The sequence below is a fragment of the Rattus norvegicus genome, chromosome 19 (assembly GCF_036323735.1).
Source record: "Rattus norvegicus strain BN/NHsdMcwi chromosome 19, GRCr8, whole genome shotgun sequence".
Taxonomy (NCBI): domain Eukaryota; kingdom Metazoa; phylum Chordata; class Mammalia; order Rodentia; family Muridae; genus Rattus; species Rattus norvegicus.
In genome coordinates this window covers 9,827,447-9,854,178 of record NC_086037.1, presented here as the reverse complement: position 1 = coordinate 9,854,178, position 26,732 = coordinate 9,827,447, and the positions used below count along the sequence as shown (strand labels likewise).

The 26,732-nt window shown below is 46.3% G+C and overlaps 1 protein-coding gene across 10 annotated transcripts in view; it reads right to left on the bottom strand.

Moving 5' to 3' along the window:
* Kifc3 (kinesin family member C3) overlaps positions 1-23,020 on the bottom strand; it is a 95,247-nt gene extending 72,227 nt beyond the window's left edge. For 9 of the 10 annotated variants that reach the window (XR_005496646.2, XR_005496647.2, XM_039097698.1 and 6 more), the window contains exon 1: positions 22,801-22,926. Coding sequence is in view for 8 of the 10 variants with exons in the window: in XM_039097698.1 (XP_038953626.1) it covers positions 22,801-22,911 (111 nt within the window). In the remaining 2 variants the exon portion in view is untranslated. Of the gene's footprint in view, positions 1-22,800 lie in introns of all 10 variants that reach the window. The other variant, NM_001401191.1, reaches the window with a different exon arrangement.
* Positions 23,021-26,732: the final 3,712 nt, after the last annotated feature.

The following is a 26,732-nucleotide window of genomic DNA, read 5'->3' as shown; positions in this document are numbered from 1 at the left end:
TTATCTGTGTGGCTGCATCACCACTGGATGTCCATGTGTGTGGGGTTCACTGAAAATTCTCTAGTCTAAAACACAGATCTCTGGTTTGCCCGCCATTCATCCAGTCTTCCAAAGCCTTACTTTAGATTTCTTGTTTCTATCACTAACCAAATTCATTTATTTTGATGCTGAGGATAGAACCAGGGACCTGGAGATGCTAAACCAAGGTCCACCCTGGGCTGCTGGCTCGCAAAGACAGAAGCTAAACAGGACATGCCTACTACCTCTGCCTCCACCTCTCAGGTATGTGACCTGCTGATAACAACTAAGATTGCTTTACCAAGGGGGCTGTTTGCCTCTCTCGAACGCCCTCATGTGAGCCTACACAAGTGTCCGGTGGGTGATGTATTGATGTCAGACAGACAAAACTCCCACCTCAGGTTTTGGCAGCCCCACCATTACTGAACGGGTGCCCCGGAAGCACCACAGTGTTTGTTCACACTACACAGACCAGCGATCTCTTTACTGTTCCTTCAGACACATTCCCACTCCTCAGACCACCCTGCATTTTAACAGTCAACTCCCTACCTCCAGCCTCAGGTCTGAGGAACTCGTGCCTCCCCTTGTTTCTCCAAAAACGAGCACTTCCTTTTCTGAAAAACGCCTTGTCTTAGTCATGGACATGCTGGGTAGTGAAAACCAGGCTCGGTTCATTAACAAAGGGAAGGAGTTGGTTCTGAATTTAGACCTGACTGGGTTGAGCCTCTTCATTAGAAACACACGGTCCTTGGGGTTGGGGATTTAGCTCAGCGGTAGAGCACTTGCCTAGCAAGCGCAAGGCCTTGGGTTCGGTCCCCAGCTCCGAAAAAAAGAAAAAAAAAAAAAAAGAAACACACAGTCCGTGTGGGGAGTGCTGGCCCTCAACTTTAATGCCAGCGTTCAGGAGGAGGCAGAGGTGGGCAGATCTTTTGAGTTTGAGGCCAGCTTGGTCAACAGAGTAAGTTCTAAGACAGCCAGGACTAAACAGAAAACAAACAAACAAACAAAAAACCCTATCTCCAAAACCAAAGGAAACATCTGGTTCACCTTTTCCAGTTAGGTCTGTGCAACTGGCAGGCACATCCAACAGAACACAAGAGAGTAATTAAAAGACAGTGTGTATTTCAGGTGTGCGTGCCAGGCCTCAAGGAAAACAAATCCACCTCACTGGAGAAGTTGCTTTCTTTACCCAAAGGTTAGGTAGGTCCCTGCTCCTTACCTGGAGTTCAGGGGCCCAGCCCTCTGAGCCCAGGATGCTTGTTGGGGAGTGAGCTTAGAGCTCTGCAGAAACAGAAGCATCTTTGGGAGTTCTGAGGCCTGGCTACCACCAGCCAGCAGTCCCCTTGAGATCTTTGGTGTCTTTCTCACACTTTTCTCTCTGGTGCTGTCCCCAGCTGTTCCAGCTCGATCAGACCAGGGCTGGCCCTACAAATATGGCACCCACAGCCAGGCTTACCCTGACAGCACACTCACTCGGGCCGGAGCCCAAGAGTTTTCTGCTTGGTCCACCAATTCCATCGTCAGTGGCTCCGGGCTGTGAAGGAGGAGGCTTCAAGTACAGCAATTAGAAGGCTCTGAAGACAGCATCGCTTAGGCTTTCAAGGTTTCACCTGAATCACCTGGGTCACAAGCAAGGGTCCTAGATCATGACCTTTTATTAAGAGTTTTTAGGTAGCTGCTTAGTCCTAAGCTTTATAACACCCACAGTTTTAGACTTCCAATTGGAAGTATGTTCAGGCTTTTTTTTTTTTTCTTGATAATTTGAAAAGTGTTATTTTTTTTTTCGATTTTTAATTCAGATTTTTTTTAAGGTGGGATCTCATGCAGCCTAGGCTGACTTCAAACTCTCTGTGTAGCTAGGATTGATTGGCTTTGATCCTCCTGACCCCCTAACTCTACTTCCTGAGGGCTGGCAAGATACTCACAGCTGATCTTGATTGTCAGCCTCCCAAATCCTGCTTCACCCAGCTTACAGCAGCTACCTCGTGCCCCCCAGTGATTGGGTGGAGGCTTCCCAGGCATTTCCGATGTTTGTGTTTTTATATTATGGTATTGTATATGTAGCCACAACATGCATGTGGAGGTCAGACGACAATTTGAGGGAGATGGTTCTCCCATTCTACCCCACGAGCCCTGAGGTAGATCCAGGTCCGAGAGCTCAGGAAGGGACCTAAGGGCACATGTGTCTTCCTGGAACTCAGGTTGTCAGTGTGCAAACACTCTTCCCTGCTGAGCCAGCTCACGAGCTGCTTATGGGTTTTGGTCTTTTTGTTTTGTTTTTAGAAATGGGGGTTCACCATGTTGACCCGGCTGGCCCTGAGCATTAGATCCTCCCGCCCCTGGCTCCTAAGTGGGATCACAGGTGTGTACCATCACACTCGGGCTCTTTCACAAGCTACACCGTGTCAGCACACTCTGGTGGGCCTTCCGTCCAAATCTAATCTGCAGCCCAACCATGCCTTTGCCGGGAGCGCTACCGCAGGCTGGACCATATCTTAGCATCCAGAGGCCCTCTTAAAACCGGAGCCCAATCCCATCGCTGTCTTGCTTAGAGTTCTCAATGGCCCCCACGTTAACCCAAGTGCAGCGTCCCCTAAGTGTTCTGCATTATGCTGGCCATTATTATGCCCTCAAAGCCTTCCCTCCTCAGCAGCTTGGGTGCCCCATTTGACTTCCTATCTTAAAAACACCCCTTATCTTCCCTCTCTGTAGCGAGGATGGATGCCTCCCAGTCTGTTCTTGTTTATTTTTGAGACAAGGCTTACTCTGTAGCACAGGCTGGCCTCAAACACCTGCAACCTTCCTCCTTCAACTGGGATCATAGGTGTGCACCACCATGCCCAACATTGCACTCTCTCTCTCTCTCTCTCTGTGTGTGTGTGTGTGTGTGTGTGTGTGTGTGTGTGTTTGCCGAGGGCTCCCAGGCAGTTAGCCCCAGCCTGGTGTGGAGCAAAAGTTTGTGAACCAAGGGCATAGAACAGCTGTTTAAAAAAAAAAGAACAGAGGGGCTGGAGAGATGGCTCAGCGGTTAAGAGCACTGACTGCTCTTCCAGAGGTCCTGAGTTCAATTCCCAGCAACCACATGGTGGCTCACAACCATCTGTAATGGGATCTGATGCCCTCCTCTGGTGTGTCTGAAGACAGTGACAGTGTTCTCACATACATAAAATAAATTAAAAAAAAAAAAAAGAACAGAGGGTTAACTTCTGACTTGCCCCTTGGAGAGATGGATGGGGTGAGGGCCCTTTAGGAATCCAAGTTCACCTTATCCTCCCCTCCCCAAAGCGAAAACACTAGAGGCACCTGAGGGAAGGTGAGGGAGAGCTCTAGACATTCCAGAGTAGGGTAGGCACGAGACTCAGGTCCAGGGTCTCAGGAAGGCACCTAAGATCATTCTTGTGTTCCTCGTCCCAGACTCAAGGCTCAGGTAGGAAAGGCAGAGCTGGCTAGATCCCTGCCTGTGGTCTTCAGTACCTCTGATCCAGACACACGCTCTGAGCTCTAACACTGAAGAAAACACGCAGCTGTGGGCGCTAGAGCGCAGTGCCACCGAGAAACCTGGCCTCCAGGCTGGGCTGGTGGCACTGCCCAGACAGGTGCAAATTCTCCTGTTAAGCCCTTCTTAAGCCAGGCTCCCATGGCTCACCCTCCCTCCGCTCTTTCCATCTCGTTACCATAGGAGAAAAGCAGATTAAAAATGTCTCCCACGTGGCTAGAGCAAGGCAGCACTGCCGGCCCACCCACATGCCGCTCATTTCCATAGGTTCAGTTTCCTCCAACACTCAGGGAAGGCGCTTTGAGAAACCTCCCCAGCTTGACTGTGACAGAGGAAGCTCTTTTATGACCAGAACACAGCTTGGCCCATGGAAGGACTTCACATTCCTTTACAACTCTGTAGTATAGGGAAGTATATTCAGTCGTGGTCCCAAGTTCTCTATGTAGCTCTTAAGGCAGTGGTTCTCAACCTGTGGGAAGAGACCACCTTGGGGTAGCGTATCAGATCTTTACATTCTGATTCATAGCAGTAGCAAAATTACCGTTATGAAGCAACAATCAAATAATTTCATGGTTGGGAGTTGCCACGACACCAGGAACTGTGTTAAAGGGTGACAGCGTTAGGAAGGTTGAGAACCATGGTCCTAAAACCTAGGACCCTCCAGACTGGTAGAAGTCTTTTATTACTCAGAAAACAAACAGACAACAAACAACCCCCCCCCCCCAAAAAAAAAAACCCGTTTTCTCCTGAGTGCATGCAAAGGTGAGGTGGGTAAATCAGAAGTTCAAGGCTAGCACGGGCTATGTAGGGAGAAACTGCCTGGAATAAATAAATATGGAGCCCCTTTCGGTGGACCTGAGCACGTGTTAGTTGGGATGACTTAAGGTAGGGTTATTGGGTGGCCTCAGGATGGGGTTGGCCACCAGAAAGTCAGGTGATTAAAGAGCCAGAGTTTTCTCTCCTTTAACCTGCTGGCAGCAAGCTGTGGGCAGCAGAAGCTGGAGACAGGCTTCCGTAAATAAAAGGGCTAAACAAAAAAACAAACAAAACCGCTGTGAGATTTGCTGAGCTTCCACCAGTTGCTTAGTGTTAGGAGGGTGACCTATGTCCCAGCTCCCTGGATCCGGCAACGGGAAAGCGCTTAGGAGCTCCGGGCCAGCCCTTTCAGTCTCTTAGCTCATCTTTTTGCACAAGTCAGTCAGTTTAAGCACAGTTAAGTTCCAGCGTGCTGGGAACTGTCTAGCAAATCAGCCCACCTGAGGAGGGGACACAGGCATCCCTTGAGCAGAAAGCCTGTCATTCGCAGAGCTTGACAGATGGGGGCATGCCACCAACATCGGGAGTGAGTATGGCCTTGGACTATTAAAGGCGATCAGGGATGGGGCCTGATGTTTCCAGGTTCCTGGCCTTTTATTCAAAGAACTGAAGAGAAGGGCTTACTCAAGATGTGCAAAAGTAACAGGCCGACTTTGGAGTGACCAAGGAACTCCAGAGGGACACTGTCAAGAGGGACAGCAAGCACATGAGCGGCCACTCGAGGAGCCTGGATTTTTGTTTGAGGCTCCTTTTCTGGAGTTCAAGAGGAGGAGGATTTGGTTACCAAGGGCTGTAATCTGAATGGTCTCTCTTACACATCAGTAATGTTTTTTTTTTTAAAGATTTATTTGTTTAATGTATATAAGTACACTGTAGCTTCAGACACAGCAGAAGAGGGCATCAGATTCCATTACAGATGGTTGTGAGCTACCATGTGGTTGCTGGGATTTGAACTCAGGACCTCTGGAAGAGCAGTCAGTGCTCTTAATCACTGAGCCATCTCTCCAGCTCATCAGTCATGTTTTATGAGGAGAAAGAGACCAGAGGTTTCCAAATGTGTGTGTCAAATACACACACCAGCAGGACCGCCCAATTTCCTGTCACCCTTGGGGAAGGGAGTCAGAGTGAATTTACAGGTGACATAAGCTCTGACAAGATGACGAAGAAAGATGTTCCTTATGTTCAAACCCAGGGCCTCACGCTGTCAGCCGTGACCGGACAGACCCGGTTCTACAAGGCCACCCTCACCAGCCTGGAGACCTTTAATGACCTCGTCAGAGTCTGACTTCGACACTGAGACGTTCAGGGCGGACCAGTTAATAAAATGGAGTTGAAAGATTTCTTTATTTTGTTTTTAAAGATTTATTGTTAAATAGGTGTGGTGACACATGCTTTTAATCTCAGAATCTGGGTGGCAGAGGCAGGCAGATCTCTGTGATTTCAAGGCCAGCATGGTCTACATTGTAATTTCCAAGCCTATACCCACCCACTCCCCAATGAATAAATAAATATAGTGAAAGAAAATTTGGGGAGGGAGTCCTCTCTCATTTTTAAAAAAAAATTATTACACACACACACACACACACACACACACACACACACACACAGTAGCTGTCTTCAGACACACCAGAAGAGGACATCACATTCTATTACAGATGGTTGTGAGCCATCATGTGGTTGCTGGGATTTGAACTCAGGACCTCAGGAAGAACAGTCGGTGCTCTTAACCACTGAGCCATCTCTCCAGCACCCACCTCTCACTTTTAATGGTAGAGGTACTTGATGTGATTCCAGAGATGCCCCGGAGGGAATTAGAGTCTGCGACTGCAAACGAAGCCACAAATGTTGCACATGGGTTTGTCGATGCCTTTTCCCTGTAAGTGGAGTTTTAGGTGGGGTTCAAGGCTATAGGGAGGAGATAGGGCCTTAAGCTGCGGTTAATTGGCTGGCAAAGGCTTCAATCAGTTGCTCAGGGGCCCTTTTCTCAAGTCCACCAAACTCGCCCACGCCTTCCCAGTCTGGCTTAATGGGTGCTAAGGAGTACCTATCCCACTGAGGCAGGATTTTAAAAACAAGAAAAGTTATGGGGACACAAGGAACAAGGGAGAGAAGAGCTCCTCACAGGGCAGTCTGGCTGAAACCTCTCACCTGAGGAGAAAGAGTTCGACCTCAAGGAACCACATTCTACATGGAGGTTGCTTTCCTTGTATCCATGCTTTATGCTAAACTAGCAGTGAACCAGGCGTAGGCATGACTGTTCTGGCCTCATTTCTCTTTCCCAGCTGTTCACAGTAAAGATGTTTCCCCAAGGCTCAACACCTGCGGTCCTACCAGTTGCCCCTCAGGAACCCACTGTAATCTCAATTCTGTTCCTTGCAATCCTTCGAAGACAAAGGCTTTAAAACTCACCCAAATGCCATATCTTGGCCATCTGTAAAGACAATGAAATGGGACTATCAGAGAAGTCCACACCCTTGCTGTCTTACTGTTAGCCCTTGTGCTAGAAAAAAAATCTGTATTTCAAAATCCTTTTAGAAAAGAAACCCTAACTGTGCTTCGTAAGATTCTTCTGAAATCTTTCTGTGTTGAAGCCAAGGATCCAGTTTTTCTGCAGTCAAAGTCCCCAGACTGTGGGATCCCTCTTCAGCCCCTGGCTTTTGAGAGTCTCCCTGAGCCAGCACTGGTGTACATCTCTCAAACTTCTCCCCCTCCTACTTCAGCCTCCCTGTTACGGGGGTGGAGGGTAGGGGGTTGGGTTTAGATCTGTTAAATGTGCCATTTCATAGAGGAAATTGGGACATAAATTGATAATAGAAGCTGGATTTATTCATAGTTTGGCCAAACCTGGAAGAGAAAGATGCCTAAACTCTCCGATTTCCACATTTTATAGAAAGCTAAAAACAAAAGTCTAAAATCTGCATATGTTAATTTAATTTGTAGACTCTCTTCCTGGGGGGCCAGTTCATCCTCCCGCTGGCAGGAGCCGGCTGCCCTTCCCTTTATGCAGGGGAATTCCTGGGGAAGTTTTTATTCTTTGGGATGATAAAGGAGGGGGTCAACATCTATCAGAATATCTCTTTTCCTGTTAAGGCTGTTAACTCGAGTCCTTTCTATCAAATACTATAAAACTGTTTAGCACAAGGAATTAAAATCTTCCTATCTTCTCCCACCTAGTAAGATTTTTATGCAAACATTTCAATGCTCCTTGTCAGGAAAACTCCTGTTTACACAGAGGCCCACTGCTCTAGGAATACAATGGTCTGGAGCAAAAACCCTTTTCCGATTCCTCCTTCCTTTCCTGCGTGCCATTTTTTTCAGACTAGTCAATTGAATAAGACTGTGAAGTCAGACCCTAGGCAATGGGGAAAAGACACAGTCAAAACCTAAGCTAGAACAAAACTTAGTACACGTCTTCTCTCAGTGCATTTGCTCTTTGGAGCCCACCCTTTGGGTGAAAAGACCCCCTAGTCTAGACAGTCACTTGGAGAGGCGGTCTCTTTCTTTGTGACCCTGAACTTATTTCTGATGCCGAGATGACAGGAACGTAATCTCCACAGCTGATTTAATTTGGTTTTTGTTTGTTTGTGATCTGGGGCTGGGGATACACGCTAAGTACAGACTCCACCCCTGAGCCTCACCTCAATGAACCTGCCTGCCTCGGTCTTAGACGTATAAGCATCATATAGTAAAGATAAACTGGGCTCATTCCTGCTTATGATTAAATCTCTGTTTCTCAAGGATGGGGCTGTAGCCCACCTGTAACCTTAACTACAAATGGTTCTGTACTGCCTGTTCCGGGAAATGGTAACTGTGTCTTTGTGTCAAAGGTTATTACGATCACTTGTTATGACTCCCACCTTGCAACCTTGTTTCAAGTTGTTATGACCAACTTGTTCTGCTTATGTTCCACTTCTGTAACCCCACCTGTTTGCCTGCCAAATCCCCATTCAGAAACCCCCTACTCACGGACTATAAAAGTCCTTATCTTCTGCATCTCAAGAGATCTCTTGAACCCCACTTGTAGGGAGAGACAGCCTGTATACATAAAAAAAGCTTGCTATAATTAATTATTTGCTTTAATTATTTTGTCCATGATTTGGGTTGGTGGTCTTTCTCCTCAAATCTGTGGGATTAACAACCTGCAGGCCCGGGCTGGAGAGATGGCTCAGTGGTTAAGAGCACTGACTGCTCTTCCCAAGGTCCTGAGTTCAAATCCCAGCAACCACATGGTGGCTCACAACCATCTGTAATGGGATCTGATGCCCTCTATATAATAAATAAATCAATCTTAAAAAAAAAACAAAACAAAACCTGCAGGCCCAAGAGCACATCCACTTTTAGGTCAAGTCTAGAAGGGTCCTTTATAAAACCATTTGAAAATGTTCCGAGTAATGATGTTTGGACTATCTTTACTATTTACGGAAAAACTGGAAGCCAAAGTTTCACTAGTAAGTCTTTGTTTTTTTATGTCTAATGCCTGGAAATTCCTGTACATCCAGGGAGTCTGTTAAATCTCTCGGCCTGTTCTGCCCAGAGGAGAATTCACGTTTGTAAGTAGCTTCATTGACTCAAGGTTTTCTTTAGTATGAAACTGGGAATGGGGCCTGGTTTACCACACACAGAGCTGACCAGCCTTCAGGACGTCTTATGAGGGCTGGGATGTAGAACACATGTTTGGCATGTGCAAGTGCGGCAAATGAGGGGTGGGGACCCACCTCTGCCTGGAGCCGTGTTAAATGTCGGCAGATTGCTGTTAAGATCAGGATTAGTGTTAACAAGCTCCTTAAGTTTCTACTGTAAGCATGAAAAAAAAAAATTAGGAGTTGGAGCAATCTGATTCCATGATTGACAACCACTGTACTCTTCAGGGTCCAACCATCACCCCCGTGGCTCTCAACCTTCCTAATACTGTGACCCTTTAATACAGTTCTGCATGTCATGGTGAGCCCTAACCGTGAAACTATTTTCATTGCTACTTTATAACTGTGATTTTTTTTTTTTTTGTTCTTTTTTTCGGAATAACTGTGATTTTGCTGTTATGAATTGTAATGTAAATATCTGGTATGCAGGGTATCTGATATGCAACCCCTGTGAAAGAGTCACTTGACCCCCCCCAAAAAAGGGGTCCCGACCCACAGGTTGAGAACCAATGTCCTATCCTCAAGTCAGTATCAGGAATTCTGAAAAAAAACTACTCAGGCCCAGTGGATTGCCCCTCTCCTGGAGATGCGGTCGCAACCTGAACTGTCCGAACCAATAAAGTGCAGGCATTTTGCTATTGTGGCCTTAGTAAACTCTAGATGATCCTATCACCATCTTCACCTAAACCCAGAGCGACGACGCTTCCACTGGTGGCCTAGCAAAGTGACAGCTGTGACGGAGCTGGAGACAACGCAGTGACCAGTGCCATCACAGACCTTCATCTGCAAGTGTATTGTCATTGTCATTGTCATTGGTACCATCGACCCTTGTGTGGCTTGTAAGTAGACAGCTCAGGCTCACTTGGTGAGTTGGCTGGGAGACAGATACCATCCGGTGCTGTCTTCGCTGGGGGTGTAACATCAGGCCCAACAGAAATCTTTCAGTCAGACTTTTCCTACTTTTAGTACCACGGGCTGAGTAGTAACAAAGAAAACAGTGGCAGACAAAGCAGGGAGGCCACACACAGGTCAGCAGTGGCTCAACAGGAAAGCAGCAAGGCAGGCGGCTGCCTGAGAGCTGAAGAGATTGAGTAGTTCAAGAGAGTGACCAGGGAAGGGGCAACAGACTGGGAGAAAGAGGACAGAGAGCCAAGGCTGAAGAACATAACGGCCAGAGAAGAGAAACTGCAAGCCTTGGTTGCTATTAGAATTCTGAAAAAAGGGGTTGGGGATTTAGCTCAGTGGTAGAGCGCTTGCCTAGCAAGCGCAAGGCCCTGGGTTCGGTCCCCAGCTCTGAGAAAAAGAAAAGAAAAAAAAAAAAATTCTGAAAAAGACTGGCAGGGGTAGCAAACGCCTACTATCCGGGACTCAGAGGCAGAAGTAGGGGATCTCTGAGTTCAAGGACGGCCTGGTCTACACAGTGAGTTCCAGGACAGCAAGGACAGAGAAACAGGACAGAGAAACCCTGTCATGAAAAACCAAAATTAATCAATAACGACAGTAATAAATAAAAGTAAAAGGACTCTGAAGAATCAGAGTCTTTAGGCCCAAGAATTTTAGAGAACCCAAGCTTAGGACCTGTAACATGACCACAGGCAGGGGCTGAGAAATCTTCCTAAGCTCCATAGAGTGCCAGACATAGCCGGATGTAATTAACGGCACACACTTGCATTCCCAGCACTCAGAAGGCTGAGAGTTCAAGCCCAGCCTGGCCTGTAGATCATCACCCTGCGTTAAAAACAAAACTATAGATAGATAGATAGATAGATAGATAGATAGATAGATAGATAGATAGACAGACAGACAGACAGATAAATGAAACTTCTGCGATGATTTAATTTTTCTTTTCCCTTACCCCCTTAAATGTTAATTCCAGAATCTAAGAAGCTTGTTCCCCTTGGCATCATGGAGAATGTACATTTTTTTTTTTCTGTGTCTCAATGGCAGCTGAGTGATCAGAGGACCCGGAGATTAACAGCATCACTAGCAATGCACACCGGAGCTTACACCTGCAGCTCTATCCGCCTGACTTCAGGGCTCACAAGCCTCTCCGGGTAGATCGTTTCAGTAGTCAGCCTGGTTAAATGAAAAAAACACATCACGGAGGCACCGTTCTGGATTTTTCTGTGGGGACATTTCCAGGGAAGTTTAGCTGAGAAGGGAGGACCCACCCTGAAGGTGGGAGCACCCTCCAGTGGGCTGAGATCTCGAGATCACCGTACACATTAAAAGGGGGGAGAAGAGAAAGCAAGTTGAGCTCTAGGGTGCATCTGCCCAGGCACGAGCCAAGGGCTGCCTGTTGCTCTCTCTGCTTTGAAGGACTGTATCCTCAGGCTGTGAGCCCAACCCTTCCTCTTTTCATTTGCCTTTTGCTCAGGTATTTTGTTACAGCAGTGAGTAAGGAAGGCTGTGTGTCAGTTTGCTGGTTCTAGGAATCCTCTGTAACAGTTTGAGACAAGTGGTTTCCTCGGTCCAAACGGTAAGTTGTAATTGAGCAATGCGTCTGGGCGCGGTGGTGCTCACCTCTGCCCCCGACAGCCAGATAGGGGCTGTTGTAAGTTTAAGGTCACCTAGTCTATACAGCTAGCGTCCGGTCAGCCAGGACTACAGAGTAAGGCCACGAGTTAAACCGAGCTTAAAACAAAAGATATCGAGTGGGTGCAGGAGAGATGGCTCAGAGGTTAAGAGCACTGGCTGCTCTTTTAGAGGACCCGGGTTTGAGTCCCAGCAGCCATACGGCAGTTCACAAATGTCTGTAACTCATCCAGTGTCCTCTTCTGGTCTCTGAAGGCACCAGGAATGCATGGGCTCCAGACATGCATGCAGGCAAAACAGCCATACGAGTAAAAAAAGATTTCTTTTTAGAAAGGCAAAACAATCAAACCCAGATTTCAGATTCCATTTTATTCATCAACATATTTGTATCAATTAATTTCTTTTTATTGGTTGACTGATTGATAGGGTCTTGATATATAGGCCTTGCTGGCCTCCGACTCACAGAGGAGATCCACTGCATTTGCCTCCTGAACAGTAGGATTAAAGGCGTAAGCTGTCATGCCTGGTCTTTTATTTCTTTTGTTTGTTCTTGTACAACCTAGTTTAATTCAGATAAATTACCCTTTAGGTAATGATAATGAAACTTAGAACCCACCTTCAAGGTAAACTGCTCTGTATGTGTATGTGTGTGTGAGTGTGTATGTGTGTGTATGTGTGTGTATGTGTATGTGTGTGAGTGTGTATGTGTGTGTATGTGTGTGTATGTATATGTGTGTATGTGTGTATGTGTGTGAGTGTGTATGTGTGTGTATGTGTGTGTATGTATATGTGTGTATGTGTGTGTATGTGCGTGTGTATGTGTATGTGTGTGTGAGTGTGTATGTGTGTGTATGTGTGTGTATGTATGTGTGTGAGAGTGTGTATGTGTGTGTATGTGTGTGTATATGTGTATGTGTGTGTGAGTGTGTGTGTATGTATGTGTGAGAGTGTGTATGTGTATGTGTGTGTATATGTGTATGTGTGTGTGAGTGTGTATGCGTGTGTATGTGTGTGTATGTGAGTGTGTATGTGTGTATGTGTGTGTATGTATGTGTGTGAGAGTGTATGTGTGTGTGAGTGTGTGTGTATGTGTGTGTGAGAGTGTGTATGTGTATGTGTGTGTATATGTGTATGTGTGTGTGAGTGTGTATGCGTGTGTATGTGTGTGTATGTGAGTGTGTATGTGTGTGTATATGTGTGTATGTATGTGTGTGAGAGTGTATGTGTGTGTGTGAGTGTGTGTGTATGTGTGTGTGAGAGTGTGTATGTGTATGTGTGTGTATATGTGTATGTATGTGTGAGTGTGTATGTGTGTGTATATGTGTATGTGTGTGAGTGTGTATGTGTGTGTGTATATGTGTGTGTGTGTGTGTGTATGTGTGTGTGTGGCCAATTTAATTATCCTATAAAGCCCTTATTACAGGGGTCTCAACTTTCTTTTTTTTTTTTTTTTTTTTTTTTTTTCTTTTTTCTTTTTTTCAGAGCTGGGGACCAAACCCAGGGCCTTGTGCTTGCTAGGCAAGTGCTCTACCACTGAGCTAAATCCCCAACCCCGGGTCTCAACTTTCTTAATGCTTTGAGCCTTCAATACAGTTGTGCTGACCCCCAGCCATAAAGTTACTTGTTGCTACTTCATAACTGTAATCTTGCTACTGCTATGCATTTTAATGTAACTATCTGCTGTGCCTGTGAAAGGGTTGTTTGACCCTCCCACAAAGGAGTCATGACCCATAGGATGAGAACCACTCCCTTATTAGGTGTTCAGTTGTGCCTCAGTAAAAGTACTTCCTACGGGTCAACTGAATGTCTACAGAGTCAGGGTCCAATCCAGGGCTTTGAATATGAGCTCTCCACCAGTAAGCTACACCCTCAGCCCAGTACACAGCCTTTTAAACCTGGTTAGTGCCCCTTCTGAAGAGAGAGCTCACACTGACTGTTTCTAGAAGCCACATGTAAAGGTGTTTGGAGTGCGGGCTTGATGTGCTACAGGGCACGAGGACAGTTCTAGAAGGACATGCAGAGCTGTACTCGAATGTGGTTTTTGTTTGTTTTGAGACAGGCTCTCTCTATGTCAGTGGTTCTCAACCTTCTGGGGATCACATATCAGATATCATGCATGTCAGATATTTACATTACAATTCACAACAGTAGCAAAGTTACAGTTATGGAGTAGCAAGAAGCAATTTTATGATCGGCGGGTCAGCACAACATGAGGAACTATGTCAAAGGGTTTCAGGATAAGGAAGGTTGACGATCACGGTTCTGTGTAGCTCTGGGAGGCCTGGAACTTGATATGTAGACCAGGTTAGCCTCAAACACACAGAGATCCTCCTGTCTCCTGACTGCTGGGATTAAAGGCATGTACTACGATACCTAGCTACTGTGTTTCTCTTAAACCCGTGCCTTTAATTCCAACACTTGAGAGGCAGAGGCAGGTGTATCTTTTTGGATTCAACCTGGTCTACATAGTGAATTCCAGGACAGTTAGTTATGTAGAGAAACTGTCAAAAGAAGAGAGAGAGAGAGAGAGAGAGAGAGAGAGAGAGAGAGAGAGAGAGAGAGAGAAAAGAGGGAGGAAGAGAAATTAGCTAGCTGCATATTGCATTCCTATTTTAGTACTCAGGAAGCTGAGGCAGGAGAGTGAGAATTCAAAACAAACTTAGACCATAAAATAAAATTTGATCTAAGAAATAATGAATAAATGCATTTTTGAGCTGTGCAATGGTGACTCATGCTTTTAATCCTAGCACTCGGGAGGCAAAGTCAGGTGGATCTCTGAGTATGAGGCTAGACTGGTCTACAGAGTTGTTTCCAGGACAGCCAGAGCTACACAGAGACACCCTGTCTCAAAAGATAGAAGCAAACAAAACAACAACCAAAAAACCCAACAACAACAACAACAACAACAAGCTGTTTCCTTGGACTGAAACAGCTCTTGTCTAGCATGCACACAGCCTGGGTTTGATCAGCACCAAAACAACCAAACCAAACCAAACCAAAACACAAAAATCAAAACCAAAACCAACCAAAAAAACAAACAAGCAAAAAGTGAAAACTCAAATGTCCGAGGCAGGAGGATTATCATGAGTTTGAGGCCAGCCTGGGCTACATGGTAAGCTCCAAGTTAGCCTAGGCTACAGAGTAAAAATGTCTCCAAAAATAAAAACAAAGCAATAGTTAGCAGGCGTGCTGGCACATTCCCACAATCCCTGTATTTTGGGGGCTAAGGCAGGGGGGTCATCAGTTCAAGGTAAGCCTGTGCTACACAGTGACACTCTGTAGGGAGTAAAGTCCTAAGTGAGGTGACCTGGGCATGCCTCTCGGGAGTGGCAAATCCTTCTCCCCTGCTGAGGCTGCTGAGGCTCTGTGAGGCACAGCTTTCCTCTGGTCTGTGTGCAGATGTCGATCCTGAGTACAGAATATGCCTACTGTACCCTTCTCCCCATCCCCACCCCAGTGTGTACAGAGATCAGCTACACCTGCCTCTGTGTTCAGCGGTTTATGACAACCCCTCCCTCTGGTTTATCTGTGTGCGATAACCACACTCCCCAGTCAGCTGTATGCAGTACCTCCCAAGAGCCATACCCCATGGTCTCAGTTTTTCCCTATATATGTGTCTGCCATTTCTCCAGTCCCTCTCTGTCCTAGTCAGGATTCCAGGACCCAACTGTGCAAGGATACAGCAAGATTCTGTCAAAACAAAACACCCCCCCCACCAAAAAAAAAAAAACCCTTCCATAATAAATAAGGTAAAATAGCACACTTAAAATATTTAAATGGGGCCTGTGAAATGGCTTAGCCAATTAGGGAGCTTGTCTCACAAAGTGACCTCCTGAGTCCCATCTCTGGAGCTGTTGTATAGGTGGAAGGGGAGAACCAACTCCTGGAGTTGTCCTCTGACTTCCACATTCACAGTGGCACAGCATACACACCACACACACACACACACACACACAAATGATGATAATAATTTTGAAAATTTAAAAGTAATCTAAAAGACAATGTGAAGGAGCAAAGGGAGAAACAAAATGAGGAGACAAACAGAGCCCCTAAAACATAATTACATGAGATAAAAATTGTCTCCAGGACAGCCAGGGCTACACAGTGAAACCCTGTCTTGAAAAACTAAAGCAAAACAAAACAAAACAAAAACCCTCAAAAAAAAAATTATCTGAGTACGCCAACTGAAATGTAAAAATTACTAAATCGTTTGGTTTGGTTTGGCTTGGCTTGGTTTGGTTAGATTTGGTTTGGGTTCTGAGACAGAACCTCAGCTTCCAAGGTACTGAGATTATGCATAGGACCTATTATGCCCAGCTTTAAGTTGGGCTTTTTGTTTAATTTGATTTTTTTTTTTGAGACAGAATTTCATGCTGTAGCCCAGGCTAGCCTCATCCCCATGCCAAGCCTCATCTATCCAAGTATTAGGATTACAGGGTTCCGCCACTATGTTCAGCTCCTGCTTTGTTTGTTGGTTTGCTGGGAGACAGTTTCACTCTGTAGCCCAGGCTAGCCCCAAACCCCCGCCAATACTCCCGCCTAAGCCTCCTCCCAAGTACTGGGATCAGAGTCACGAATCATTATACTCAGCTTTTAAATTCTGATTTTTTTTTAAAGAGAAGTCCCTCAAGAAGTGCATATAGTAATAAAGAAATATTACATACCATGCCGATATAAGGCTAGGGTGCCTATATTCATTTCAGATGAAATAAATACCAGAGCAATAAAAACGACCAGGAATAAAGAGGGACATTACATAATGAGAAAACAGATCAGTTTGTCAACAAGAAGAAAACTTCACCCCATGAGATGCCCTTGGCAAGCCTTCAGAATCAACCCCGGGGCCAGGCAGTCTGTAAGTGAAACCAACTCTTTCACAGAGGATGAACAGCCCTTCTGGCGTCACCCAGCGAAACACGAAGAACCTCCCTAGCTTTCCCGCTCTCAGCTGGATTAAAACCACCAATTTTGGAGGTCACATACTTAGGTAGCACACTGCTAGTCCCCACCGCCTTCTTGGCCGCTGTGTGTGTTGTGGCTGTGCTTGCCAGCGGTACTTTTTAGGAACCTGAGAACACTGGCATTTTGCTTGGGCCTGCAGCTGACAGACAGGTAATTAGGAGAATGAAAGGGAGCCTTACACAGTGTCTGCCTCAGCTCCTGCCTCAACCTTCAGGTTAAATCTGACTTCTACCCGTAAGCATGTTAAACATCTGAGAAATGTTTTGCCAAAAACTATAAAGCAGGGTTAACTTGACCTAGACTTGCCTGGTCTGTCTCTCGCCCAGCCTTCAAGGCTAATAACACCTACAGCCACCAGGACTGGAAACACCAGGCCAAGGAGGCAGTAGAAAGAGGTGGTGGCTCCTGAGTGCCTAGAAAAGCCCCACCTATTCACAGACGTGCCATGAATATTCATTCTTCCCGTTTACTGGCCATCTTGTTCTCAGCATTCCTTCCTAAATAGGGCAGGGGAGGTGAATTTGTTCATTTATTTACTGTTTTGTTTTGTGATTTTGAGGCCGGGCACAGCTATATAGATCAGGCCTTTCTAGAACTCATGTGTACTTTAGGCTGGCCTTGAACTTGTGACTCTCGTGCTTTAGGTTCTTGCTAAGCTCGTGGACATTTGCTACCATGTCCAGCTGGAGAAGCCCATTCGGGAGCATTCTTCCTCCCCAGATAAGCCTTCAGCCACCAGTGCTATACCTTCTTTATCCCCAGCACCCATTTCTCAAGCACCGATCTTTCCATAGAACAAGCCCCTGGGCTTGGATCTAGTAAGCACTCCATCAAGAAGACAGAGCCATCCTAAACATAGGACTAACAACGGAGATTTGAACATAGCGCCAAAAGCTATAGAAGCTTTAGAAGGAATGGGGAAATAGACAGTTAGAGACTTCAGCACACCTCTCTCAGTGACTGATGCTATAACTAGGCAAAAAAATAAACATAGATAGGATTGAGTCAACCCAGCCACTGAATGGATCCCATTGACTTTTATGGAATCTTTCATCAAATAAAAGCAGAAAACACAATCTTCCCAAGTGCACGAAGAACACTGTTAGACCATACGGTAGCCCATAAAACAAATCCCAACGTACATACTTAGAAGGAGCTCATCTTTCTGGCTGCAAGCTAAGCCTTTAATGGCTAAGCCATCTCTCCTGCCCATTAAAAAGACTTAAAATGACGTAAAATTGTTTTCCAAAAGGGAATTAAAAAGGAAAAGGAAAAAAAACCCACCTGGAAAAATACTTAGCTATAACAGCATACTTCTTCATTTTGGTCTGGTTTTGTATTTGGGTCTTGTTTTTCTTGAGGGCAGGGTTTTCCTTTATAGCCCTGGCTGGCCCAGAACTAATTATAATAGACTGACTTTCCAGATTCATGGCAATCCTCCTGCCTCTGCCTCCTGAATGCTGGGATTTTACAGGCGTGTGGCCCCACACCTGGCTACAGCATCTTTCTAAAGTGAATAGAATTCACTATTTCTTAGTCTGAATAGAAAAACATTCAAACCAAACAGAGATGAAAATACAGTCCATAAAATTTTGTGGGACATCAGTAAGTAGTGCTTAGGGGAAATTTATAGCATTAAATGCTTATCTTAAAAGAAATAGGAGGTACAGTTCAAGAGCTCATCTAGATCCCAGCACTCGAGAGGGAGAAATAGGAGAATAGGAAGTTTTAAGGCAAGTTTGAGCTACCTAGCAAAGTCCTGCCTCAACACACACACACACACACACACACACACACACACACACACACACACACACACACACGAGAGAGAGAGAGAGAGAGAGAGAGAGAGAGAGAGAGAGAGCACTAATCTTCCTCCTTACCTAAGGAAAAAATATGCAAAAGCAAGGAAATAATAAAGCTAAGAAGGAAAAAAAATCAGTAACATTGAAAACGGAAAAACAGGAAGAAAAAAAGAAAAGAAAAGAAAAACCAATGAAACCCAAGCTGAAGCCCAGGATTGCGTAACAGCTCTGGTCTCTGCTGCTGGGAAGGCTGAAGCAAGACAACCATTTATGCATGTAAATTCTAGACCGAAACTGGGTAGGCGACCAGCTGGGGTAGCATTTAGTAGGTGGAGACAAAGGGATCATCACAAATTTGAAGCCACCCTGATCTACATAGTGAGCTCCAGGATAGCCATGAACACAGAGAACAATGTTTCCAACAGACATTCTTAAAAAGTTCTATGCCGGGGCTGGGGATTTAGCTCAGTGGTAGAGCGCTTACCTAGGAAGCGCAAGGCCCTGGGTTTGGTCCCCAGCTCCGAAAAAAAGAACCAAAAAAAAAAAAAAAAAGTTCTATGCCAATTTGAGCAGCAAGGGAGGCCTTTGTGGGAAACACACATAAGGCACCAGCTAGGGCTCACACGCTGGCGTGTTAACACACACACACACACACACACACACACACACAGAGCTGACGTACTGATGCCTGGGCACCTGCTTATAACCACAGCACAGCCTGGGAGCTAGAGCATTATCTACAAAGTGAGTTCCAGCCAGGTCTGTCACACAGAGGAAACAAAAGAAAACAAAACCAAACCAAAAGATCTAGCTTTTGTGTGTGCCTGTGTGCGCATGCATGTGTGTGCATGCTACATAGTGAGATACTTAAAGAACATACTAAAATCTGTTCTCCATTCTGTCAGAAAAATAGAGGAGGCTGGACGTGATGGCACACACCTTTAATCCTAGCACTCAGGAGGCAGAAGCGGGCAGATCCTTGTGGATTCTAGGTCAGCCCTGTCTACATAGTGAGACAAGATAGCTAGGTCAATGTAGAGATGTCCTGTCTCGAGGAAGAAAAAATAAACAAAACACCTGTAATGTGTGCTCCCCCAGCTGTGACACATTCCCTCCTTCCTGTGAACTTAGAAGTATCTGGAGCCAACTTTAATTTTATTTTTAATTAATTAATTGATTAATATGTTGAGACAGCAAGATAGATCTCACTATGTCGTTCTGGCTGACTTGGAACTCATTCCCTAGCGACATTCCCACAAAGGTCAGCAGAATACTGTTCCCCTCAGACAAACACTGCACTAACGAATCCTCTCTCCTTTTGAGTGTTTTCTTCTGCTCCCACTTCCAAATTCAAGCCGTGTTTTGTATCCTCACTCCCTCTTCCAAAGACATAGGTCAAGCTATTGAAATAGCATGGATGACTTTTTAATTCAGAATTGGGGGGGGGGGGAATGGGATTCAGCACAGAGAATTTTCTAGCACATTGAGGCCCCGCCTTCTATATTGGATTCAAGCCCCAGCCCTCCCTACACACAAAAAGCTCACAAAGTAAAAAAATAAATAAATAAAAAGTCACTTAATAAAGTGCTAATTATAGTTGTTTCTGTTCAGCTCTCAGAAACTTCCCTGGGAGTCTCATCCCCTCCTCCCCTCCTGCTGAGCCCCCACAGACCCTACAACTGTGCCCTCAGCATTGACCTTACAAATTTCCCTCATGCTCCGAAGTCATGCCAGAGTCACAATGGGCAGACAACTGTGGGTGACTAAAATGACTAATGACAAGGTTGGTTTCACTTTTGAAAAACATGGCAGCCAAGTGTAGTGTTACAAACTCAGACTCTCGGGACTCGGAAGGTAGAGACAGGAGGATCAGGAGTTCGAGGTCACCCTTGACAATATAGTAAGCTCAAAGAAAGTCTGGGTTACCTGTGACCCTGTCAGATGAAACAAGGAACCAGTGAGAGAGTACAGAGGTTAAAAACAATCACTGCTCTTCTTGAGGACCAGAGTTTGCTTCCCACACCCACACTGAGCTGCTCACCACTGCCTGTAACCCCAGCTCTGGGGAACTCCAGCTTCCAATGGCCTCTGTGCTCACGTGAACACACCCCGCCCACGAGGACAGGCAGCACACACTCAGCTCTGACGAAAGTCTCCTAGTTCTTTCTTGGAAAACGACGACAGAAAGGCGGAAAGGCAGAAAGGCGGAGTAAAGTTTAGAAAGACCAAACCGACTTGAATGAAACAAGCTTACGTAGAATTCCCCTTTGTCACGGAACCCCAATCCTCTTTACAGCACTGGGCAGGACAGGTTCCCAGTCCTGTAGTAAATCAGATACAGTTGGCCAGGGCCAGTGCTCCCCAGGAAACTGCAAGCCAGAAGGGCAAGGGGTCCCATGGGCAGGAAATCATTTTTTTTTCTTAAAGGTGAAATGGTTCAGGAAGCTGAAGTGTTGGTTGGCAGTCTGTGCTTACATGAGGAAAAGGTAGCTGGGGTTCTGGAAGCAGATCCGGCAGGCAGGGTGGTTCTCCTCATGCCTGCCTGTGCCTGGCAGCTCTTCCACCCTTCAGAGCTCAGCTAAAGAGGCATCCCCTTGCCACATGGTGGTGGCACAGGCCTCTAATCCCAGCACTCAGGAGGCAGAGGCAGGTGGATCTGTGCATTTGAGGCCAGCCTGGTCACAGATCGAGCTCCAGGATAGTCAGGGCTACACAGAGAAACCCTGTCTCAGAGAGAGAGGTGTGGGGAGGCATCCCAGCATCCCCCCAGCCCCTCTGAAGGGCCTTTCTCGCCATCCCTATCTACTAAGTGCTTATTGGATTCAGGCATGAATTCAGAAGTGGCTCCCTAGTCCCAGGGAAGAACCTGTCCTGAGGTCCTATCCTGTCACCTGAGTTCTTGTTCCCACTCTGGAGGCTCCATGGGAGCCGGGATCAACTGTCCTGGCATACTGCAAGCCCCGAAAAATGCAAGCCCAAGGAGAGAGAAAAATGCTGACCCATGCCTATACATGAGACAGGGGGACGGAAACGTGGCAGCCAGATTGGGCTATATGTGGTGAGTTCAAGGCCAGCCTGGGCTCCGTCACAAACAGAGCAAGGCAAAACCACAAAACGAACAAGCAGAAGTGAACAGCAGCTCTTTCGGAAAACACCAAACAGGTTCAGAAGCCTGCACGACTCGAGCAAATCCACCCGGGAGCTTCAAACATGCAAAGGGACAGCATTTTGCCCCAGCTTCCCCGACTCATCATCACACTTCTATTCAGTTTGCAGAAGTTTTAGTTTGAGATACAAAGTAACCTTCTGATGGGTTAAATCAGTGTGACACCTGGCCCAAAGGAAACAGGGCATTCTGCATTGGCAAATACTTCTAGGTTTCCAGGGCCATCCCCAAAGAGCCCTCCTTCTTCATTCCCAGGACATTCTGTCCATCCAGCGCAAGGGTAGCCTAGCTGCCTAGCATGAAGGCCACTTCAGACTGTTCGCCATGACTGTGGGCCAAGGAGAGAGAAAGAATGTCCTGAGCCTTATCAGTGCGTCAGCCAGAGGAAGAGGATTCCGAGGGCAGCAGCATTAGGATAACTAAATACACTGGGGCTGGGCGTGCTGGTGAATGTCTTTAATCCCAATTCTGGAGGGACAGGTGGATCTCCGTGAGTTCTAGGGCAGCCTGGTATACATGGTGAGTCCAGGCTAGCCAGAGCTACATAGTGAGACTGTCAAAAAAAATGAATGAATGAAAGGAAGGAAGGAAGGAACAAACAAAAGACAGGGGTCTAGGAAGTTTAGCCCAGTGGTAGGGTACCTGCCTAGTAGGTACAGGCCTTGAGTTATCCCCGGCACCTCACAAAAAGAAAGGAAAATATTAGTGTCGTATTCTAGAAGAGGATGACCATGAAGATGGGGAGGGGAGGTTATCGGTTTGGGGAGCCGTGGTGCCAGGAATGGAACCCAGAGCTTGTGTATGCTGGGCAGACAGATCTATCACTTCCCTAGGTTCTCAGGCCTGGGGGTGTGAGGGGTCTACCTATAACTCTAATTAATGCTGTGGGTGGAGTAGGGCTGGGGAGTATTCTAGAGTGAGCCCCTTTAGTTGAGAGGTTATTACCCAAGAGTACTTGGTGTACATCCATTTGGAATGTCATGCCAGAAGGCATTTCCAGGGGCCATGAAATGACTCAGGAACACCTGTCTCCAGGAATAAGAACTGAGTTGGGTCCTCCTGTCCCACGTAGTGGAAGGAGAGAACTGACTCCTACCAATGGAACACACGTCCACACGTGTGGTCCTGCGTGTGCGTAAGCATGTATATACACAAATAAGTACGTGTTAACTCCAAGAGGCAATTTCTGAAATCTTAGTCCCAAAACACAGACACTTAGTTAACACCATTTTTCTTTTCCTGTCTTGGTAGTAACTTGAACCCCAGAAGCATCTCGATCCTCTAGCCAGAGAAACCCGTCTTACCTGAAACCTCTCTCTGCCTTCCCCCTCCTTCCCACTGTCCCTCAGCCCTGGTCCTCACCTTATTCTGCTGCGTGGTGATCCCAGTCTCCACTTCTGGCTCATCTTTGTCTCTGGATCTCCAGAAGGCTGCCAGGGTCCCTTCTCCGAACAGCAGCTCAGCCCAAGACATTCCCGAGCCAGCTTCCTTCCCTAGTGCCCCACAGCCTTCGGGCTAAAGTACAAATTCCTAAGCGAACACCTCCCTGGAGGCTCGGCAGCCATCCCCTCCTCCTGCCCAGTGTCCTTTAGTTATCAGTCACAACCAGCTGCCCACGAACCAAGCCTTCAAAAAGTACTGCCCAACACGAACATGCTGGAACACACTGTTTGGAGCCCACAAAAAAACCTTGTCTTTCAGTGTCTAGTGTTGTCTCACCAAAAATCGTCCTACTCTTGACACTCAAGGGGCTAAAGCAGGAGGATTCCAAATTCAAGGCCAGGGGTTGGGGATTTAGCTCAGTGGTAGAGTGCTTGCCTAGGAAGCGCAAGGCCCTGGGTTCCGTCCCCAGCTCCGGGGGGGGGGGGGGGGAGAACCAACTTCAAGGCCAGCTTGGGCTAAATAGTGAGTTAAGACCTTCTGGCAATAAACAGAAACAAACCCAAAACCCTTCCTTTTAAAATCCTATTGCACATAATGGGTACATGGTTCTGAACAGACCACGGGTCTGGTATAGGTGGGGTCCTGGGCTCCGTCCTCATCAACATTAAAAACAAGTCCCAAATTCTTCTCATAGCTGTTTGCAATCACCTCTGTCCTAACAGTGTATCTACGCTGTGCTTGTGTGGCCCTCTTGCTTTATTTCTTAAGAGAGGGTGACTTTCTACCACCCTCGCCTTATATTCTTTTTTTTTTTTAAAGATTTATTCATTTATTATCTATAAGTACACTGTAGCTGTCTTCAGATACACCAGAAGAGGGCATCAGATCTCTTTACAGATGGTTGTGAGCCACCATGTGGTTGCTGGGAATTGAACTCAGGACCTCTGGAAGAGCAGTCGGGTGCTCTTAACCGCTGAGCCATCTCTCCAGCCCTCGCCTTATATTCTTAATTTTTTTCGAGTATCATGCAAAGCTAAAGTTACCTGATCGTTGCTTCTATTTTATCTATGTTTGTTATTTTGGTTTGATGAGACAGGCTCTCACACCGAAGCTCAAATTGAACTAGAACTATGTAGTCCAGGCTAGCCACCAACTCACTCTAATCCATCTGCCTCAGCTTCACACGTGCTGGCTAGAATTAAAGGTGTGAGTCGCCACGCTAGACTATTTTAAAATTTTTGTTTTACACTGGGCAGTGATGGTGTACTGTACGTCTATAGGCAGATCTCTGTGAGTTTGAGGCCAGTCTGGTTTACAGGCTAGTTCCAGGAGAGCCAGAGTTATACAGAGAACCCTGTCATGAAAAACAAAAAGAAAGAAAGAGAAAAGAAAAAGAAAGAAAGAAGAAAAGAAAAGAAAAAGAAAGAAAGAAAGAAGAAAAGAAAAAGAAAGAAGAAAAGAAAAAGAAAGAAAGAAGAAAAGAAAAAGAAAGAAGAAAAGAAAAGAAAAAGAAAGAAAGAAGAAAAGAAAAGAAAAAGAAAGAAAGAAGAAAGGAAAAGAAAAAGAAAGAAAGAAAAAATTTCCTATTTTTTTCCTTCCCTTCTTTTTTAGACAATTCTGTAAGGCCAGGAGAGGGAGGCCGTAAGTGCTTCCTTTATGGCAAACCCCACTCCCACTTCAGATCTCTGCTCCTTCCTGGATGGTAGGATGTGTTATGGGGAGAGATCTATAAGGCTCTTAATTCTTATTTCCCTGAGTTTCTATTTACTCGTTTTAAAAACAAATTTTCTTGTAGCCTTGACTGGGTCCGGTTGTCTCCTGCCTAGGCTTCAGCACACCTAGGGTCTCTGGGAGTGACGACCAGGATCGTTGCGCCACCTAGTGGTCATTTTGAGGAAGTGGTCGAGGAGGAAGGGAGGGGGAACTCACCAGCTCAGAAATTAGGACCAACCTACAGAGGTGTGGGGAGCATGAAACAGACAACAAGGTAATCCCTGTGTTTTCAGTCAGCCTCTCTGTCTGTCTTCCTCCCTTCAGGGTCCCACTATGTAGCTGAGGAGGACCCCATACTTCTGATCCTCTCCCCTCAGCTGGGATCACAGGTTTGCTTCACCAGCTTGGTCTCCTGCCATTTTGTATCTTTACGAGACAGAGTCTCACAAAGTTGTCCACACAAGTTTTGAAGTTGCCATCCTCCCGCCTCAGCTTCCTGTAAATAATGACGACTTACACGTATTTGTATGCTTATGTACAGATCTATCGTTTTTTCTGTCCTGCCTCACTGGGGTCTGATGGAAGCCGAATGCGTACTGAGTGACAAGTGATCATGTGACCTCAGAAACACACCATAGTTGCTGCACTGTCCAAACTCTAAATAGTGCCGCTTTGTACTGACAGGCATGTGTGCAGAGAAACGACAGGGGAGAGCGACTGCCAGGGAATATCGTCTCCAGACGCCTCCTTGGCACAAGTACAACCAACCTGAAATTGACTGACGTGAGAAGCTACACAAGGGAAGTGGCTGGCCTCACTGTGGCAGAGTTTGGAGCCAGCTTGAAGAAAGGGGCTGGTTCTCTGGGCACAGGTGTGTCAGAAACGGGTGCAGAACACCATGTGTTATGGGCCGCGGACTTCTGAGGCAGGCCTGTACCTGATTTTTGTATTCTATCTTCGGCTCAGCATATGCCTCAACCTGTAAAATCAAGAGCTCGGCCTCTCTTGTCACTCATATGGATACATAGAGGATAACATGTTCTATTTAGATCAGCTCCAGTTTATCTGAGGAATTAAAGGACAGTTTGAAAGGACACTTTTGTTTGGGTTCTGTGGTGTTAGATCAAAGCTGGGGCCTCAAACATTGGCATACACACACACACACACACACACACACACACGCATACACACAGACACACACAGACACACACACACATACAGACACACACACATACACACAGACACACACATACACACACACATACACACACACAGACACACACATACACACAGACACACACACAGACACACACACACACAGACACACACACACACACACACACACACACAGCTTTTTGATATAGGAAGGTTCCCCTGGGTAGCCCTGACTATCCTGGCACTTACTCTGTAGAAAAGGCTGTCCTGGAACTCATAGTGATCCACCTGCCTCTGCTTCCCTCCCCCCTACTTATTTGTGCGCGTGGGATGTGCGTGTCACGGCACGTGTGCGGAGGTGGGGATTCTCTTCTCTTCCATGTGGGTGGGTCCTAGGGATTGAATACAGGTCCCCAGGAGCCACTGGACAATGAGCACATGGACATTGACCTGCTGAGCCTCTCGCTGGCTGTATCTACTGGATTCTTTGAGAGAAGATTTCACTATGTTCCTCAAGCAGTGTCTAACTAGAAATCCTCCTGTCTCAGTCTCCGCAGTGCTGGGGTTATAGTCCAAGCCCCCCCATCGGAAAACAAGTTTTCAATAAGCAAATATACGCTATACCAGGGCTTAAATAGCACTGTAACCCAGCACAAAATCATCAGGACAACTCAGACGGGAGCACACTAGCTCGCTCAGGGGCTTGTAGTTTAAAATACATTAAATACACATGAAAAATTACCCTCTCTGTTCCCGACATTGAAATGCAAATATGGTTTCATTCTCCAGACTCCCCTGCCCGGTCCTGAAATTCCTTTTGGAATTCCATCTCCCCACAGGCATCAAGCTCATTACCTCTCTTCTGCCTGATAAGAATTCTCTGCCTGAGGCTTTTTTGCAAGAGTTCCTTTTTTTTTTTTTTTCTGTAATGAACGCTCAGTGGCTCAGGCTTGTCTTGTCCAGTCTGCCGGATGTAAGTGTCCCCTGATTAATGGACCTGCCAGCTCCAAGAGCTGATATCATACCAGCAAAGGCCCAGCTGA